General features: G+C 36.6%; 1 protein-coding gene across 1 annotated transcript in view; it reads left to right on the top strand.

Annotated features, from left to right (window-relative positions):
- The first annotated feature begins 9,714 nt into the window (after nucleotides 1-9,714).
- Nucleotides 9,715-22,094, top strand: part of eml6 (EMAP like 6) — a 137,557-nt gene continuing 125,177 nt past the window's right edge. The window contains exons 1-2 of the mRNA XM_056467686.1: nucleotides 9,715-10,044; nucleotides 10,322-10,799. Coding sequence (XP_056323661.1) covers nucleotides 10,603-10,799 — 197 coding nt within the window. The 5' untranslated portion in view covers nucleotides 9,715-10,044; nucleotides 10,322-10,602. The remainder of the gene's footprint in view (nucleotides 10,045-10,321; nucleotides 10,800-22,094) is intronic.

Raw genomic sequence — 22,094 nt, 5'->3', positions numbered from 1 at the left:
CACAAGTATAGCAATATTGGTCATTATTGACCTTGTGGGGACATTTTTATTTGGTGTCCATAAGGGAAAACGGCTCAGAGTCGTCTGTCTGTCCAGATCAGTGGGTTTATTTGTGTTTGTGTGTATAATGTCCCCACAAGTATAGCAAAACCAGTCCTTTTTGACCTTGTGGGGACATTTTATTTGGTGTCCATAAGGGAAAACGGCTCAGAGTCGTCTGTCTGTCCGCTTAAGTGGGTTTATTTGTGTTTGTGTGTATAATGTCCCCACAAGTATAGCAAAACCAGTCATTTTTGACCTTGTGGGGACATTTTTTTTGGTGTCCATGATTAAAACGGCTCAGAGTCATCTGTCTGTCCAGATCAGTGGGTTTATTTGTGTTTGTGTGTGTATAATGTCCCCACAAGTATAGCAAAACCAGTCATTTTTTGACTTTTTTTTTGGTGTCCATGTGAAAAACAGCTCATAAATGAGACCGAATGAAGTATTTTCAAGATGTATAAATGCAGATTGTTTGCTGTGAGGGTTGAGTTTAAGGGTAGAGGGAGAGAATATACAGTATGTACAGTAGAAACATCATTACAGCTATGGGAAGTCCCCATAAAGATAGCTGTATGTGTGTGTTTTTGTGTGTTCTTAACCCAATGTCCCCACAAGTATAGCAATATTGGTCATTATTGACCTTGTGGGGACATTTTTATTTGGTGTCCATAAGGGAAAACGGCTCAGAGTCGTCTGTCTGTCCGCTTAAGTGGGTTTATTTGTGTTTGTGTGTATAATGTCCCCACAAGTATAGCAAAACCAGTCATTTTGACCTTGTGGGGACATTTTTTTTGGTGTCCATGATTAAAACGGCTCAGAGTCATCTGTCTGTCCAGATCAGTGGGTTTATTTGTGTTTGTGTGTATAATGTCCCCACAAGTATAGCAAAACCAGTCCTTTTTGACCTTGTGGGGACATTTTATTTGGTGTCCATAAGGGAAAACGGCTCAGAGTCGTCTGTCTGTCCGCTTAAGTGGGTTTATTTGTGTTTGTGTGTATAATGTCCCCACAAGTATAGCAAAACCAGTCATTTTTTGACTTTTTTTTTGGTGTCCATGTGAAAAACAGCTCATAAATGAGACCGAATGAAGTATTTTCAAGATGTATAAATGCAGATTGTTTGCTGTGAGGGTTGAGTTTAAGGGTAGAGGGAGAGAATATACAGTATGTACAGTAGAAACATCATTACAGCTATGGGAAGTCCCCATAAAGATAGCTGTATGTGTGTGTTTTTGTGTGTTCTTAACCCAATGTCCCCACAAGTATAGCAATATTGGTCATTATTGACCTTGTGGGGACATTTTTATTTGGTGTCCATAAGGGAAAACGGCTCAGAGTCGTCTGTCTGTCCGCTTAAGTGGGTTTATTTGTGTTTGTGTGTATAATGTCCCCACAAGTATAGCAAAACCAGTCATTTTTGACCTTGTGGGGACATTTTTTTTGGTGTCCATGATTAAAACGGCTCAGAGTCATCTGTCTGTCCAGATCAGTGGGTTTATTTGTGTTTGTGTGTATAATGTCCCCACAAGTATAGCAAAACCAGTCCTTTTTGACCTTGTGGGGACATTTTATTTGGTGTCCATAAGGGAAAACGGCTCAGAGTCGTCTGTCTGTCCGCTTAAGTGGGTTTATTTGTGTTTGTGTGTATAATGTCCCCACAAGTATAGCAAAACCAGTCATTTTTGACCTTGTGGGGACATTTTTTTTGGTGTCCATGATTAAAACGGCTCAGAGTCATCTGTCTGTCCAGATCAGTGGGTTTATTTGTGTTTGTGTGTGTATAATGTCCCCACAAGTATAGCAAAACCAGTCATTTTTTGACTTTTTTTTTGGTGTCCATGTGAAAAACAGCTCATAAATGAGACCGAATGAAGTATTTTCAAGATGTATAAATGCAGATTGTTTGCTGTGAGGGTTGAGTTTAAGGGTAGAGGGAGAGAATATACAGTATGTACAGTAGAAACATCATTACAGCTATGGGAAGTCCCCATAAAGATAGCTGTATGTGTGTGTTTTTGTGTGTTCTTAACCCAATGTCCCCACAAGTATAGCAATATTGGTCATTATTGACCTTGTGGGGACATTTTTATTTGGTGTCCATAAGGGAAAACGGCTCAGAGTCGTCTGTCTGTCCAGATCAGTGGGTTTATTTGTGTTTGTGTGTATAATGTCCCCACAAGTATAGCAAAACCAGTCATTTTTGACCTTGTGGGGACATTTTTTTGGCATCCATGAGGAAAACGGCTCATAAATGAGACCGAATAAAGTATTTTCAAGATGTATAAATGCAGATTGTTTGCGTTTAGGGGGAGATGAGAGAGCATAGCAGAAACATCATCACAGCTATGAGAAGTCCCCATAAAGAAAGCTGTGTGTGTGTGTGTGTTCCTCACCAAATGTCCCCACAAGTATAGCAATACCAGTCATTGTTAACTTTGTGGGGACATTTTTATTTATTTTTTAGTCTCAAAGAGGAAAACAGCTCACTACTCAAGCAGAATAAAGTATTTTAAAGATGTAAAAATACAGATTATTTGCTGTGAAGGTTGTGTTAGGGGAAGAGGAAAGAATATACAGGAGAAACATCACTACAGCTATGAGAAGTCCTTATAAAGATAGCTGTAAAAGTGTGTGTGCACTGTACACTTCCTGACAAAAGTCTTGTGGCCTATCCAAGTTTTAAGAACAGCAAACGCTTCTAGTTGATCATTTGGTATCAGAAGTGGCTTATATGAAATGTAAAGCCCTCTAGATGACGCTTATTTGACCAGAATAAAATCTGATCATGTCTTGATTTTGAATGATTTCATTAGGACAGTAAGGTCTGACTCTGCTTAGACTAAAGTCTCATCACTGAACCTTCAATAATGTCCAGTATAGAATATGTGGTCATGCTGCAGTAGAAACAGAATGAATATTGTGTCTGACTCCATCATGAGCTTGGAGGACTGCATCCATACATCTCTGCAATGACTCAAATCACTGATTAATAAAGTCATCTGGAATGGCAAAGAAAGCGTTCTTGCAGGACTCCCAGAGTTCATCAAGAGTCTTTGTGTTCATCTTCAACGCCTCCTCTTTCGTCTTACCCCAGACATGCTCAATAATGTTCATGTCTGGTGACTGGGCTGGCCAATCCTGGAGCACCTTGACCTTCTTTGCTTTCAGGAGCTTTGATGTGGAGGCTGAAGTATGAGAAGGAGCGCTATCCTGCTGGAGAATTTGCCCTCTCCTGTGGTTTGTAATGTAATGGGCAGCACAAATGTCTTGATAGCTCAGGCTGTTGATGTTGCAGATCTTGCACGCCCCCATACTGAATGTAACCCCAAACCATGATTTCTCCTTCACCAAACTTGACTAATTCTCTGAGAATCTTGGGTCCATGTGGGTTCCAGTAGGTCTTCTGCAGTATTTGTGATGATTGGGATGCAGATCAACAGATGATTCATCAGAAAAATCAACCTTCTGCCACTTTTCCAAATGATCAACAAGAAGTCGAGTTATTATTTGAAGTTTTTACAACTGGAATCCACATCAAGACTTTTGTCAGGTAGTGTAGATATACACACACAACATAAGATTAATGCATTCTTTGCATTTGTTGTCATTTATGTTCCTTTAAAAATACATATAAGATTTATAACTCTGATCTGCATGTAAAAAACTTGTTCTAATGCACTAAAATCTAAATTATTTCTTTTTAGCAAAGATGCATTAAACTGATTGAGTATCATTTCATCTTTTCAAAAGCATACTGTCTTTTATAACTTAATCAACAAAAAGTCTCTACAAAAAATGGATCGAAACAAGTTTTCAACATTAATAAGGATACGAAATCATAATATTGGAATGATTTCTGAATGATGACACTGAAGGAGGTATATGATGCTGAAAATACATCACAGGTATGAATTACATTTAAAACATTTACAGTATTCATTTTATCCAATAAATGCAAAGTTTAAATGTGCAGTTTGTAAGTTTGACAGCCAGTGGTTGATCTAGGTATTGCACTTTTGGATCAAAACAAACAAGCACGGGTTGCCAGATTGATGACAGGAGCGAGTGATTTAAACTGTGGTCTAAATAAAAGCAACAGCACCCGATAGAAGGAATATTCTCCATATTAAAAGGAGCTTTTGTCCTAACCAACACCTCGAATTGATATATTAGAAACGGCTATTTCTCACAGGTGAACAACAGAAAACTGACAATGATCACCTCAAATACACCTCATGTGCTTTATTCAGTGTTAAATGCTAATAATGTGAGCTTGAATGCCATTTTACATGATGTTTATTGCCATATACTGAAAGCAGCAGCAGATAATTCAGCTCAGATCTGGAAAATAAAATAAACCATCTGAAATTGAACTTTAGAACTAAACACATATCAGTGATTCAGCATTTAATAATGTTAAAGAGGGTTAATATGTGTTAAATAGATTATAAACCTTACCATTTGGTGAGTGAGTGCATCTTCTGTGCTTCTGAATGGCTGTATTTAAATTTCTGTTATGTTTCATCTGATGCAAACAGCCAAATTGTTCATCACCGCGTATCTCATTACGAAGAGTGTTGTTAGGACACGCGGTTATAATGTAACCTGCTCACCTAATGTTTACGCTCGTAATGTTTATATTATTTGCTAATTAATAACCTCATGTGGAACTCTGAATCTGCATCTCATTTTAGAGTCTGCTACTGGAGGTCACATTTTGGTCACAGACGCATGCTTTCAGAGCCTTTCTGAATGAATGAATGAATGAATGAAATACGCTGTTGTCCACCAAGGCAACCAGGGATGCTGCAATATAATTGGCTAAACTGGCATTGGGCAGGTTAAAATGACCAAAACACATTTTCAAAGCAGAATATCTGACTTCAGCATTGTTTTTCAGATAAACAAGAGTGTTCACTGAGCATGTTTCTGAATATCTGCACACATATTAATATTTATGCTTTAGAAGAGTCAAAAACTTACAGACAGCTCCTTTAAAGAAATCCTACTTAACTCAAACTTCAAAAAAGTCTCCTTTTGCTGTGTTTAATCTAATTTCTGTCCAGAAGAAATCACTGAGATGTAAAAGAGAATATTAAAACAATTCTGAGTGTGTGTGGAAACATTTATAGAAGTTTTCCCCAAGTAAAAATGCGGTTTCTTTATTTTTACAGTATATCTGAGGGCGCTTGTTCCTCGTTAATCCACCAGTAATCAGATTACATCAGGTTAAGTGTATAATTAAATGTGACAAACCAGGTTTTAGATGCTGGTTTAACCTAGACTCCCTCTAAACCAATGACTGATATGATCACAGTACAACCTTCACGCAGTTTTAATTTGGTTTGTTTCATTGATTTACGACGTATGATTTCTGCTTTATAACTCAATCTCTCGTTATTAGCGCCACCGGTGGCCGTTCAGTGAACTGCAGCAGCAATTTATTCATGTTTACAAACTCTCAAGAATTACTCAAGAATGGGGTTTTTTCTAGATGGGATACAGCTGTGAATGGAAGTTAACAAAAAGTAATGATATTATTTATGAAATGACACATTATTGAATTATATTAACGTCTACCCCCACCCCAACCCTAAACCTAACCATAACAGTAATGTAAAAACAGTAATTATTGTATTTTTTGTGTTATTTATTAAATTACCCATTAATTGTATTATATTAACGTCTACCTCTACCCCAACCCTGAACTGCCTTAATCCTTCATGTCATAGATTCAACAAGGTACTGGAAATATTGCTCCATATTGACATGATAGCATCACACAGTTGCTGCAGATTTGTCGGCTGCACATCCATGATGCCAATTTCCTGTTCCACCACATCCCAAAGGTGCTCTATTGGATTGAGCTCTGGTGACTGTGGAGGCCATTTGAGTAAAGTGAACTCATTGTCATGTTCAAGAAACCAGTCTGAGATGATTCACGCTTTATGACATGGTGCGTTATCCTGCTGGAAGTAGCCATCAGAAGATGGAGACACTGTGGTCATAAAGGGATGGACATGGTCAGAAACAATACTCAGGTGGGCTGTGGTGTTGACATGATGCTCAATTGGTACTAATGGACTCAAAGTGTGCCAAGAAAATACCCCACACTATTACACCACCAGCACCACCCTGAACCGTTGATACAAGGCAGGATGGATCCATGCTTTCATGTTGTTGAGGCCAAATTCTGACCCGACCATCCGAATGTGGCAGCAGAAATGGAGACTCATCAGACCAGGCAACGTTTCTCCAATCTTCTATTGTCCAGTTTTGGCGAGCCTGTGTGAATTGTAGCCTCAGTTTCCTGTTCTTAGCTGACAGGAGCGGCACCCGGTGTGGTCTTCTGCTGCTGTAGCCCATCAAGGTCGGACGTGTTCAGACGTGTTGTGTGATCAGAGATGCTCTTCTGCAGACCTCGGTTGTAACCAGTGCTTATTTGAGTTACTGTTGCCTTTCTATCAGCTGGAACCAGTCTGGCCATTCTCCTCTGACGTCTGGCATCAACAAGGCATTTGCGTCCACAGAACTGCCGCTCACTGGATATTTCCTCTTTTCTGATCATTCTCTGTAAACACTAGAGATGGTTGTGCGTGAAAATCCCAGTAAATCAGCAGTTTCTGAAATACTCAGACCAGCCCGTCTGGCACCAACAACCACACCACGTTCAAAGTGACTTAAATCCCCTTTCTTCTCCATTCTGATGCTCACTTTGAACTGCAGCAGATCGTCTTGACCATGTCTACATGCCTAAATGCACTGAGCTGCTGCCATGTGATTGGCTGATTAGAAATTTGCATTAGCAAGCAGTTGGACAGGTGTACCTAATAAAGTGGCCGGTGAATATATATATATATATATATATATATATATATATATATATATATATATATATATATATATATATATATATATATATATATATATATAATGAATTAAAAATGTGCAAATTAGAAACAAAAATGTTGGAAATGCTATATAAATCTGACTGAATTAGATATTAGATTACAGTTTGAATTAATAATTTTCTGCATGACACATTAACGTTATAGTAGCCAACAAAATATAGCTTTTTTTGTGTGTATGTATTTCCTGCAGGTTAGCATTTGTTAAACTAAATGAACTAAATCGCATTACTTTTATTTGAAAATGTTTGAAATTGCAAATATTTTTCTGAAATTTATTGAATGGAATTAATATGAACATTTTAGTAACCTATCTAATCCATTATATTCAGAGAAACATTTCTTTCCATAGCTGAGTGCTGCTTGTACTCTATAGTACGTATTGTAGAGCTAAAAGATTTTTTATTTTTTTGTTATTAATTAAATGATACGGTGCTCTACACATCTGTTGAACTGCATCCCAATCATCACAAATACTGCAGAAGACCTACTGGAACCTGCATGGACCCAAGATTCTCACAGATATCCGTCAAGTTTGGTGAAGAAAAAACCATGGTTTGGGGTTACATTCAGTATGGGGGTGTGCGAGAGATCTGCAACATCAACAGCCTGAGGTATCAAGACATTCGCGCTGCCCATTACATTACAAACCACAGGAGAGGGCAAATTCTTCAGCAGGATAGCGCTCCTCATACTTCAGCCTCCACATCAAAGCTCCTGAAAGCAAAGAAGGTCAAGGTGCTCCAGGATTGGCCAGCCCAGTCACCAGACATGAACATTATTGAGCATGTCTGGGGTAAGATGAAGGAGGAGGCGTTGAAGATGAACACAAAGACTCTTGATGAACTCTGGGAGTCCTGCAAGAAGGCTTTCTTTGCCATTCCAGATGACTTTAATAATCAGTGATTTGAGTCATTACAGAGATGTATGGATGCAGTCCTCCAAGCTCATGATGGAGACAGACACAATATTCATTCTGTTTCCACTGCAGCATGACCACATATTCTATACTGGACATTATTGAAGGTTCAGTGATGAGACTTTAGTCTAAGCAGAGTCAGACCTTACTGTCCTAATGAAATCATTCAAAATCAAGACATGATCAGATTTTATTGTGCTCAAATCAGCCTAGAGGCCTTTACCTTTCATATAAGCCACTTCTGATACCAAATGATCAACTAGAAGTCAAGTTATTCTTTGTTGTTCCTAAAACTTTTGCCAGGTAGTGTATGGATGTGTCGGTTAACTCTATCCCTGATGTCTTTCTCAGTCATTAATTGTGGGGTTAAGCATCATTCATTCATGGACAGATGCTCTGAGCTCTGTAATTTGATGCAAACATGATATAATATATTCATATCAATGTTCATACTTTTAAAAAACAATCAAAATATTAAACATTTTCAAGGATAAGATGCTGATGATCGTCAAACATGTCAACAGTCTTGTGAAAAGGGTCTATTGCTTTAACTATATGTTAATATTCACATTTTTAGTTAAACCAATACCTATTCGGTCTATCATTACATTCAGATAAACATATGTTTTCCCATAGCTGAGTGCTACTTTTATTCTAGGCTAGCCTACGGGTAGTGTAGGTCTTTACGATTTCTATTATTTACTTTCTGTAATATTTTCTTTAATATTAATCAACTGATATGGCGCCATATGGACGTGTCAGTTAATTCTCTGATGGTTTCTCAGTCGTTAATTGTGGGGTTAAGCGTCATTCATTCATTAAAAGCTCATGGACAGATGCTCTGAGCTCTTCAGTCACGTGTTCTTCGTCTTTTAAGCAGCTTCAGTGGTCTCGGGATTTCCTTCCGCTGGGGATGATGGGATGCTGGGGATGCCCTTCCCGGTGTCCTCTCTCCTCTGCGTGACCGTGAAAATGTGCATTCTCCCGGGAAAACACGCTCGCTTCCCCCGCGCCTCGGCAGGTTTATCACGGCTCCGTGTTATCTAAATGTACGCGCCACACAATTAGCATACATTTGCATATTGGCGATTCATTTGTATTCAGTCGTCATCAAATCTTAAAGGAATGTTGCTAATGGGATTATATAAATGGTTTAGGATTTGTAAAAACGAAATAAAATCATTCAGTTTGTTGTAATGGATAATTTTATTTAATCTGATATTACCTTAAATTGATGTAGAAGTCATATTTGAACTGCTTTCAACTTATTGTAATAAATATATGTATTTTAATGTTCCTAATCGTAAGATTTTAATATAGTTTTGGTGTCTTTATATTCGTTAATTGCTGTTATTTTTTAATAATATAATGTGATATAGTATGATGTAGGAATATAATATAATATAATATAATATAATATAATATAATATAATATAATATAATATAATATAATATAATATAATATAGTGCAAAAAAATATCTCTTGGGGAATAGTAAGAATGTTCTTGGCTGGAGACCCGTATGTTCAGCACGTTGGACAGCGCGTGCTGAGCACTCATGGGATTTGTAGTCACTTTCGTGCGGTTTGCGTCAGATCAGACGCAGCTTAGAACTACAAATCCCATAATGGTCCGCGCGGCGGCGCTTTCTGTGCTCGAAACGGGCCACAAGGCGTCGTAGTAACCAAGCCGAATGGGTTACTAGAAACCAGAAATCATATTCTCAAAAATATTACGTCAAAAACTCAACTCAAAGCGCCTTTACTCCCTTCAGAGCTGCGCCGAGTTCGCGGCGGAGGGTTTTAATCCACCTAAACCAGCTCTTTTCCTCCGTTTAGGATGAGGATTTGTGCACCTCAGACCCGGTTGCTGGTGATTCAGTGATCCGGATCGCGCGAGGAATGGAAGAGTTTGCTTGAGTATCACTGGGAATTGAAGAGCTTCGGGCGAAAGTTGAAGAAGATGAAGACGTTTTTAGGGAAGGTTTGCTGATCGGGGCGGTCGAGGATCGAATAACGGCTGAAATCCTGGACGTTCTCTCCAATCCCGGAGCCAAACACGCCGACTTTTGCCCTTTACAGAAGATTAATAGCATGAAGGCGCTGAGGTTCGCCTTCAAACTGAAGACCTGAAGTCTGCAACCCTTTAAACACACCCAGACCTCAGTGTAATGAAGGTATCTGGCTTGTATTGGACGCTGTAGTACATTTGAATGCTAGTTGATGGTAATGCACAGATTTGCCATTCTCCTTAAGGCTTTGCTAGTCTTGATGTGTGTGTGTGTGTGTGTCAATGGTAGTTGCAAACAATCGTTTTTTCATTTGTAGTCACTAATGACTGTCTTTTACTCCTAGTTTATTTGATTTACAGTAATTATCATTCCAGAGCAGCTTATGGCATCTCATTCAAAATCAGAAAGAGCTCTAACCACCAGCATTTATCCTTCATCCTAGCCTGATTTCTTCATGACACCCATTGGGATCTCCAGACAGCCTTCCCTGTACAGGTGACCCAGCTTGTGATCCAGTTATGATGCCCATGCTGCATGCATGAACTTCAGGAGGGCATTGAATGGTGGCAGTGCCATAGGGTTAGTGTTGCCCAGACATCTGAACTGAAGGTTTGAACCCAACAAGAGGTGATCCATCCACATCGAGTCCACTCAAATGGGCGCACTGTCGGTCAGCTAAATGACACATTGGTGAATTTGTAGACTATTGCAGATCCAGAGAGCATGGCGGATAAGACAGCTCCGCGCTGTCAGCTGAGGCTGGAGTGGATTCATGGATATAGAGGACATCAGTGCAGGAATAACCTGTACTACACCGCAGGGAAGGAGATTGTGTATTTCGTGGCAGGAGTCGGAGTGGTTTACAACACCAGAGAGCACACACAGAAGTTTTACCTGGGACACAACGATGACATCATTAGGTAGGATGCTCTTTATGACATTATGATTTTGAAAATTAGCTTGGAATTCAACTAAGTGTCTTGATGTGCTTGGACATGGAGTGTTTTTCACATATACCATAGAATTTTCTGGAGCATTATTATTTATTATATCTTTTTGACCACATATAATGAACAGTGGCATGTTTTTCTAAATATGTGCCATAGTAATACCACAAGAATTTATACAAGTACAATTGTTAAGTAGGTATGGGACGATAAACCGTTTTCAGGGTATACCACGGTTTGGAAAAGTCAAGGTTTTAAAACCACCAAAATTTTCTGCTCTACCATTCTTAAGGTATGTGAGAGAGATTTTTTTTACTGTTTTAGGACAACAGTATCTCCAGCAAAAAAATTTAGCTTTTAATTGTAAAGAAATCTGTGTTTTTGAAACTAATAAAAGCAGCAGACGTGAATAATTCATTTGAACTATTTAGTCTGACATGTTTACTGTTCCAGAATATTATAAATGTTTCTCAATATAAAATATATTGTGTTCAAAGGGGAAAAAGTATTAGTTATTTTACCCAGACATTTAAAAAGAATATATTTTAGAGTAGTAATCACAATACCGTGAAACAGTGATATTTTTATCCAAGGTTATCATAACGTCAGAATCATATACTGGCCCATGCCTATTGTTAAGCCATATTGTAACCATTTAATACCATAGATAGATAGATAGATAGATAGACAGATAGACAGATAGATAGATAGATAGATAGGTGTAAGAAATAATATATAATAAATAAATTATACATTTATATAATAATTTTGAACTTGCTCCTCAGAAAGGTGTGTGTATGTGTAATGAATACATTAATATTAGATTCATTTAGTTAGTACCATGAAACTTATTAGTAAATGTTTTTAACTATTTGTCATGGAGATATGGTCCTAAAGGACAATGAGGTGCCTTTTTAGACACATACCATGGTAATACAATTAATATATAGTGTTTTACACAATATTTACAGTAAATTTGTGTATTTCCTATTACAATTGTTAAGTAGGCATGGGGCGATAACCGTTTTCAAGGTATACCACGGTTTGGAATAGTCAAGGTTTTAAAACCGACAACATTTTCTGCTATACCGTTCCTAAGGTATGTGAGAGAGATATTTTTTTTACTGTTTTAGGACAACAGTATCTCCAGCAAAGAAAATGCAGTTTTTAATTGTGAAGAAATCTGTGTTTTTGAAATTAATAAAAGCAGCAGACGTGAATAATTAATTTTATTTATTTAGTCTGACATGTTTACTGTTCCAGAATATTATAAATGTTTCTCAATATAAAATATATTGTGTTCAAAGGGGAAAAAAGTTTTAGTTATTTTACCCAGACATTTAAAAAGAATATATTTTAGAGTAGTAATCACAATACCGTGAAACAGTGATATTTTTATCCAAGGTTATCACACCGTCAGAATCATATACTGGCCCATGACTATTGTTAAGCCATATTGTAACCATTTAATACCATAGATAGATAGATAGACAGATAGATAGACAGATAGATAGACAGATAGATAGATAGACAGATAGATAGATAGATAGATAGGTAGATAGATAGGTAGATAGATAGATAGGTGTAAGAATTAATATATAATAGTTAAATTATACATTTATATAATAATTTTTACTTGTTCCTCAGAAAGGTGTGTGTATATGTAATGAATACATTAATATTAGATTCATTTAGTTAGTACCATGTATTATTAGTAAATGTTTTTAACTATTTGTCATGGAGATATGGTCCTAAAGGACAATGAGGTGCCTTTTTAGACACATACCATGGTAATACAATTAATTTATAGTGTTTTACACAATATTTACAGTAAATTTGTGTATTTCCTATTACAATTGTTAAGTAGGCATGGGGCGATAACCGTTTTCAAGGTATACCACGGTTTGGAATAGTCAAGGTTTTAAAACCACCAAAATTTTCTGCTATACCGTTCCTAAGGTATGTGAGAGAGATATTTTTTTACTGTTTTAGGACAACAGTATCTCCAGCAAAAAAAAAAATTGCAGTTTTAAATTGTAAAGAAATCTGTGTTTTTGAAACTAATAAATCAGCAGACGTGAATAATTCATTTGAACTATTTAGTCTGACATGTTTACTGTTCCAGAATATTATAAATGTTTCTCAATAAATATAATTTTTTTTTTAGTTATTTTACCTAGACATTTAAAAAGAATATATTTTAGAGTAGTAATCACAATACCGTGAAACAGTGATATTTTTATCCAAGGTTATCATACCATCAGAATCATATACTGGCCCATGCCTATTGTTAAGCCATAATGTAAGCATTCAATACCATAGATGGATGGATGGATGGATAGATAGATAGATCGATAGGTAGATAGGTAGATAGGTAGATAGATAGATAGATAGATAGATAGATAGATAGATAGATAGATAGATAGATAGATAAGTAGATAGGGAGATAGATAGATAAATAGATAGATAAGTAGATAGGTAGATAGATAGGTAGATAGATAGATAGGTGTAAGAAATAACATTATAATAAATAAATAATACATTTATATAATAATTTTGAACTTGCTCCTCAGAAATGTGTGTGTATATGTAATGAATACATTAATATTAGATTCATTTAGTTAGTATTATGGTCTTAAAGGACAATAAGGTGCCTTTTTAGACACATACCATGGTAATAGAATTAATATTTTTAAGAAATCTTTTATACCGTCTGCTATTATTGAACTATGACCATGAAGTAGTTTGCATGTTATTCTGTGGTTTCATAGCCAGGGTTGTGTGTTGGTGATCTGTGGTGTAGGAAGCTTTGTGTTTGTGCTCTGTGTTTTGTATTTGTGTTGTTTGGGAGGCCAAAAACGAATTTCCACATGTGTGGACAATAGAGATTTCTAGCTTCTAACTTCCTAACTAATATTTGGTGTTTTACACAATATTTGCAGTAAATTTGTGTATTTTCTATATTATATTTTTTTCTGGGGAAGGTCATATTTCTTTTAGTTTGGCTGGAATAATAAAAGAAAATCTGAAAAGGTCAATATTATTAGCCTCCCTAATTTTTTTCTCTAATGACTGGACTAGGCTTGCCTAGTTAAACTAATTAACCTAATTAGTTAAGCCTTTAAATAGTACTTTAAGCTGAATACTAGTATCTAGGAAAAATCTTTGCCTGGCAAAGACCAAAGAAGTAAGTTATCAGAAATTAGTTATTAAAACTATTATGTTTAATTAAAAATTGTGTAGAAAATAATCTTTAGATTTGAAAAACAATTAAAAATTCACAGGATAGCTAATCATTTAATCTTCAGCTGTATGCACTCTATAATATCATATCATTTGTATGTTTACCGTAGTAAATAAATGTTTTATGGCCATGCTACATGATGAATAATCACTGATGCTAAATATACAGCATCTAATATCATCACTGAACACCTTTTAATGCAGATGCATGTGTTGATGGATTGCGTTTCTTCATTGTAGTGTTGACCGCGCTTGTTTCTGTATGATAAAGTGATTCCTATCTGATTTTCCCTCTGACACCTGATGCTATCTGTCCATCCACACACACTTATCAGAGCATCATCTCCTGGACGGATCAATGCTTCTGCGCTTTACATTGGATAAGCTTCGTCCAGCACACAGGGTCAGGGCTCACACGTATACGCATTTGAGAATAAAATGCTGTTCATGTGCAGAGCTGACAGTTAAATGACCCCGATGGAGGGCAGCGCTTGTGGAAAAAGCCTTTTCATGTAAAGCAAAGCCATGCAATTTTTCTCCTGAAGGGAGAGATGGGCAGATACGCTGAGGAAGTGACCGCTTTTTATCCTCACTCTCGCCTCCAGGTGAGCTCAGCCTGTTCATTTAAAAGAGGACGCTTATCTCCTGATTCCAAGTAGGGCTGCACCATACTGGGAAAATCGATGCAATATTGTTGTTGAATATTGCAATAACGATATTTCTTATGATAAAACATTTCCCTAGAAAAATGCTTCTTGTTATTAGATGTTTTTAAATCATTTATTTATTTATTCCTCCTGTGAATTTTTATTTCTTTTTCAAATATTTCCCAAATTATATTTACCAGAGCAATGAATTTTTCACAGTATTTCCTATAATATTTTTTCTTCTGGAGAAAGTCTTACTTGTTTTATTTCAGCTGGAATAAAAGCAGTTTTAAATTTTTTAAAAGCCATTTTAATTCAATATTATTAGCCCCTTTAAGCAGTATTTGTTTTCGATTGTCTACAGCAGTGTTTCCCAACCCTGTTCCTGAAGGCACACCAACAGTACACATTTTCAACCTCTCCCTAATCAAACACACCTGAATCAACTTATCATAACATCAGAAGAGACTCCAACACCTGAAGTTAATGGGTCAGAAAAGGGAGACATCCAAAATATGTACTGTTGGTGTGCCTCCAGGAACAGGGTTGGGAAACACTGGTCTACAGAACCAACCACTGTTATACAGTGACTTGCCTTATTACCCTATCCTGCCTAATTAACCCTAGTTAAGGCTTTAAATTGCACTTTAAGCTGAATACTAGTATCTTAAATAATATGTACTGTGTAAATATTATGTAATGTTATATAAAATAAATCAGTTATTAGAAATTAGTTATTAAACTATTCACAGAAGGACTAATAATTTTGACTTCGCCTATATATTGCGTTTACTATTATTACCATGATGATAACTTTGCGATATATTGTGCAGCTCTAATTCCAAGCTTCTATTTGAAACGCCCAAATTGGGAATTGCTAAAAGCTACCCCATCATTAATTGAGTCTTTATTGATTAATCTTCAGAACGGTGGTAATACTGTATCTTTAGACTAGGACTGCACAATATATATTCGTTCAGCATTGATATGGCAATCCGCAATTGTTATGTCGCAGGATGTGCATTACTGAGTCAGGATTAAGGCTGCATGATATTTGAAAAAACTGACATTAAGTATAATTTCACTAGATTAAATTAATAGGTGTATTTGGAAAGATTGCATAATTTTTGAGTTTGCAAGGGAGCAAATCTACAAAAAAAAAATCTAAATCCAATCACAAGCATTGAGAAATACAGTAGAGCAATGATGCTGTACAAATACATTATACAGTGCTTTATAATTTTCGGGAAGTCACAATATTTACAATATACACAAATGAAATATTCCAATGTTAAATAATGCTATATAGTCTATTCCAATGTTAAATAACGCTATATAGTCTATTGTGTGTATATATGAGCAATATCACAATCAGAGCAGTGCAATGTGGCTATATATCAGCACTGGTTGGAGGAGTGCTTTAGCATCTCACCAGTGCTGATACACAGCCACATCGCACTGCTACGAGTGTGATATTGCGTTTATACAACAGTTCGACGGCATAATCGTGTATATAAAAAAGAAAATCAAACACGGAGAGTCTAAAAACCCTTTTGTATGAGGAACTACTTTCTTCCTCCATTCATTTACATCTGCAGCTGACATCAGAACAGCAGAAACTGTTATTAATTCACCAACGTCATTTTACAGCTAGTATTTGAATGATTCTCTAGCGTAATGTCTAAAGTGAAGACAAAACAGGGGATTTTGCTCACATTTTAAGATTATGAGGCTGAACCAATCTCCCTACAGTATTACAATCTAACGTACAGTATTTTTCTGTTGCAATCGGGAGATCACAATAATTAACTCCGAAAAAAAGCAGCGCAATCACTACCAGATTGCTGTTGTTTGCGATAAGGAAAACTGCTAAAACACATGCGGGCATTTCTTCTTTCTTTCTGTTAACTGAGCTAGTCCGCAGTAGCGAAAACAGGAGACTCATTAGAAACAGACGGCCAACCAAAAAGAAACTCAAAGCGTCCCATCGCATTCAATACACTACAATTACTATGGTATAAATACAGCACTACAACATACAAAAGAAAGAGATCGACTTAGAAAGTCACTTACCTGTAGTTTAATATTATGCTGGGTTTTTCCTCTCCTGTAAGGGCTCCTATACGGCATCTGTCGCCTTTTTTGGACGGACTACGTTTACCGTCTTTTCAAACTGTAGAGTGTCCTCTGCTTGTTGCTGTATGTGGGCGGAGTAATACACAAGGGTGAAAGGTGAAAAGGCTGGTTGAGTGCTGTTACTGGCAGAATGTCGCACGGCTATCAGCCAATCAGATTCGGCTTGCATGATAAAAACACACATGAAATATTACTGCTTTAGTAACTTTATGGTTAAACGTTGCAGTGACCCCACAAATCATGAGTGTTTTTTTAAACATGGCTCCTGGTCAATTATAATACCGGTTGGGCATTGCAGTAAGGAATATAGAGTGAAGGTTTATTGTCTGCTTGTGTTTTTGAGGCCTGTGTAAGCAGTTTAAAGCATTCAGGCTCAAGAAAATGTACTGTTTGTAAGATGAAGATTAATTTATATAATAATTTATATAATTCCTGTGAATACTGAAAAAGGAATATTACAATTAAACAGCTCCAGAAAAGGCCACTGACATTAGTGGAATAGATAAGGACAGTGAAGGAAATCTATGGGATGGAAAAAATAACATATAGTTTATAAGACTCAATGGAAACTTTGAACTAAGAACTAGGTGAGATTTTAGGAAATTTATAAATGACTCGCTTTTTTTTTTATCCCTTCACTCTTCCTTAAGAGTCTGGCTGCTTAATTCTGTCATCTTTTTTGGATCCCATCTAAAGCTGCTTTTCTGAGTTCCGTCTTAAAGCTTTTTTTACCGTCTTCATTCATTAAATTTCCTTCAGCTTAGTCCCTTTATCCATCAGGGGTCACCACAGCGGAATAAACCGCCAACTATTCCAGCGTATGTTTTACGCAGCGGATGCCCTTCCAGCTGCAACCCAGTACTGGGAAACACCCATACACACTCATTTACACACACACACTCATACACTACGGCCAAATTAGTTTCTTCTATTCACCTGTAGTGCATGTGTTTGGACTGTGGGGGAAACCGGAGCACCCAGAGGAAACCCATGCCAACACGGGGAGAACATGCAAACTCGACACAGAAACGCCAACTGACCCAGCTGAGACTCAAACCAGTAACCTTCTTGCTGTGAGGCGACAGTGCTAACCACTGAGCCACTGCACTGCCTTTTCCCATCTTAATGTACTGTAAAATGCAATGATGCTACTAAATTGTGTACCAGTCAAAACTAGTGTATTTGTGCATTAAGTATGTTGGATGATATATTAATTTATCCTTATATTTTACCAGGATAGTCCCATTGAGATACAGGATCTCTTCCTACAGGGAATCCTGGCCAAAATGACAGAACAAAAAGCTTCACTTTAGCACTTTAAAGTGTGATTGGGGATGTTTTCATCCACTCTAGGGGGATTTTGAGTACTAATTTGGCCACAACTTTCACTGTTTCAGCAAATGGATTGATTTTTGGTGACAAATCTTATTTTGACACATATTTTGGGTAAATGTTTTGATTTAAAAAAAAAAAACCCCTCAACAATCCTATACTGTGGGCAAATTTACTCTCCTAGCCCCATAGACTTCCATTATAATCAATTTTTTTTATTGTCACAGTCGGTGTTTCATGCATGCAAACTATAATCTGCCGTTGTACTCCATAGAACTCCATATAAAAGCCAGAAACCTTTTTGCCCAGGCCTATCTAAAGGGTGCTAACTAATGATCAACAGTAAATGACACATTTGACCTCTTCCTAATAGAGTAAACCACCAACAATCAAGAAAACATGATTATATGCTGTCATGACTTTGCAATCAAAAATGTGATTATAATGGAAATCAATGGGGCAAAAACAGCCACCAACATAACCAAAGGGTAGTCAGGGTTAATGGCAAAAACAAACATACAAGACAAGCGAAATGCTGCTCTGTTCTCATAAAACACGTTGAAAATAAACAAGAGATAAACAATCAGTCATAACAAGCACATGTTTCCTTAAGTGTAGACCATTTTATAGTGAGGAGTGTTTCCATCATCATGATTGGCTATTACAAATAAGCAAACAAATACTTACCAAAGAGCACACTTGAGTTTATTATGTAGCAGTTTGGAAGATTATGATGCAAAAAAAGAGTTAGTGGAGCATTTCTGTTTGCATTTTGCACCGTTGGGACTGTGTTGTGACAAAGCCAAGCAGATTACGCAGTGTTTGTTGCCATTTACATTTTCCCCACTGTTAAAAGCAGGACTTCCAAGATGAGCAAACCACACAGGCTCTGTTTTTGCCCGAGGATGGGATGCTATTCTTGTCATTTGATTTCATTCACAGGAATTATGGTTTTGCCCAGACACTGAACAAACTGATCAAGCTGATATGGATACGCTCTTAAAAATGCTGCTTTGTAACACAACATTGGGTCAGATATGGACAAATCTTACAGCTGGGTTTAAAAATGTAACTTAAATTTAATTAAAATTATATTTAGTTTGGGGTTTGTCCATTTTTGACCCAATATTGCATCAAAACAACCCAGAATTGTTTAGAGTCTATACTGTTTGTTTATAGTAAATTGAATTGGCTGGTTAAAAATTGTGAATGAAAGTGGAAAATGACTGCTATAATTATTATATATTCTTATTCTGGAGTTTTTACCAAAAACTCAAAAAATGCTGCTTTGTAACTCAACATTGGGTCAAATATGGAAAAACCTAACTGCTAGCTTCAAGAATGTAACTTAAATTGAATTAAAATGTTATTTAATTTGGGTTTGTCCATATTTGACCCAATATTGCATCAGAAAAACCCATAAGTGTTTAGAGTGTGTACTGTTTGTTTATAGTAAATTGAATTGGCTGGGTAAATTTATGAATGAAAGTGGAAAATGAGCTTCTTCTTCTGGGATTTTGTCTCGTTTTCTTGTACACCATAATAAAAAACTTTTCAACCAAAACCAAAAAGACTTTAAAAAATCTTAATTTAACTTTAAAAGTCTAAATTGAGTGTAAAGAATAAGAATAATATCTGCTTATTAGTGAATAAAAATAAACTTTAAATGATGTTTTACCCTAGAGTCAAATATTGTTCGTTACAAACATAAAGTCACTTAATTTTGATAAATAGTTCAGAAAACATGCACTCTAAGAAATGCTGGGTTATTTAAACCCAAATTGGGTAAAATATGGACAAACCGCATTGGGTTGAATTTAGCCCTATAAACTTAATAAAAAAATAACCCAGCATCGGTTTAGTGCATATTATACCCAGAATTAAGTTAAAATAACCTAGCATTTTTAGAGTGTGATATTGTGTGTGTGTGTTGCATAAAAAATATAGAAATATTAAGTATGAAAGCATTTTTATTACAAATAACAGTCTTAAAGGGCACCTATAGTGAAAAATCTACTTTTCAAGCTGTTTGGACAGAAATGTGTGTAAGTATAGTGTATAGACTGTCATATTGGGGTGAAATAAACACACCCAGTCCTTTTTTTCCAAATTTAACAACATAAAAACGGTGGACCAATTGGAGCGGTTTTCAGATCGACCGCAACTTTAGGTAGGAGAGCGGTCCCCCCGCCCACCAATATTGATTGACAGCTGCACGCATTAACATGTCTCTGTAGTAACGCATATAATCATATCAACAAGACCAGACGTGCGCAAAGCAGCCGGGAATAAAAGGTGTATTCAGTTCAGTAGGATCATCAATCATCATCAAATGTGATCAAGAGTGAGTGTCACATGTTTGAAATGTTTTAAAACAGAGCATGTGTGTAATGAATTACAGCGATTCACTTCATCAGCACAGCCGCGTGTCAGAACACTTATTAAAGAAGACGCTTTAATCCCGGTTTGTGGACGTTAAATCTGGTTTATTTTGTACATTAATATAACAGATATCCATACAGCAGTGGAGATTACCAGTATCATGTCACATATGCGTGCAAAACGAGTGCAAAGCTTAACGAGCTGTCTCTCCGTGTGTGTGTGTGTGTGTGTGTGTGTGTGTGTGTGTGTGTGTGTGTGTGTGTGTGTGTGTGTGTGTGTGTGTGTGTGTGTGTGTGTGTGTGTGTGTGTGCGCGCATCTGTGTCTGTGTTTGTCCATGCTGTGTGTGTGTCTGCACTATGTGTGTGTCTACGCTATGTGTGTGTGTGTGTCTGCGCTGTGTGTGTGTGTGTGTGTGTCTGCGCTGTGTGTGTGTCCTCTCTGTGTGTGTGTGTGCGTGAACTCTGTAATGACATTGTGTGTGACTCATTGTTGCAACTCCACAAAAAATGCATCAAATACTGATTGTTAAAGTTCTTACTGTAGTATTTCTCACACATGTTACGTGAGATCTGCTTCCTGAGGCAGCCGAGGGCGGCGATTGAGGCATGTTGCTGACAGGCACGTGGGAACGGTGGGCAGGGAGGACTAGCCTTAAAGGCCCAGTACAAAAAAACAGCAACAACCTTTTCCCAGCTATACTACAGAAACTTCAAACAGCTATAATAATCTGATAATAATAATCTATTATCTATTAAACTATAATAATCTGATGGGTGTTTTGAGCTGAAACTTTACAGACACATTCTGGGGACACAAAAGACTTGTATTAAATATGAAAAAAGGGGTAACCTATGTGCCCTTTAAATTAATACACTAATAAATTATAAAAAATAATAAATTAATACACACTAAATGCAAACTTACTAGAATTATATTCTAATTTATTTTTCAGAAAAATCGATAAATAAAGTGAATTTTTGCTTAAAAACAAGAAGAAATATCTGCCTGTGAGATCATTAAAATGAACTCTATTCAAATATGATCTATTGACAGATATACTTTTGTTGTAATAATTATAAACTTGCTTGATTTTAATATTTATTTTCTTTCAACATAGCATTTTTCTCAATAATTCATCTTGATTTAAGAAGGTTTTAAGAAACTAGAAAACACTGGGATAGACCAAACTTATTCACAGGCCAAATAATATGATGCCGAAGTGTCTTTATTTAGTCTGAACTTGCAGCGGATAAATTTAGTAATTAGTGTTAATTGTCTCAAGCGTCCCATCACACTCGTTTAGCAGGTCTCTCTGTAATTTACACCTCCAAACGGAAACCTCCAGTCAGCGTTTGTGTTATTGCAGTAATTATTATTTTTTTGTTTATGGAAACTGATGTCGTCAGCTTTTGCCAGATTGTATTTATATTAGAACACACACACACACACACGCACACACACACACACACAATGGTCATGGTAGAGGTAGACTGAAGAGTGAGTATATTAACCCAGTTCATCTCACTG

The sequence above is a fragment of the Danio aesculapii genome, chromosome 11 (assembly GCF_903798145.1).
Source record: "Danio aesculapii chromosome 11, fDanAes4.1, whole genome shotgun sequence".
Classification (NCBI taxonomy): Eukaryota; Metazoa; Chordata; class Actinopteri; order Cypriniformes; family Danionidae; genus Danio; species Danio aesculapii.
Note: the sequence above shows the minus strand (reverse complement) of the source record. Positions and strands in the feature narration are given on the sequence as shown.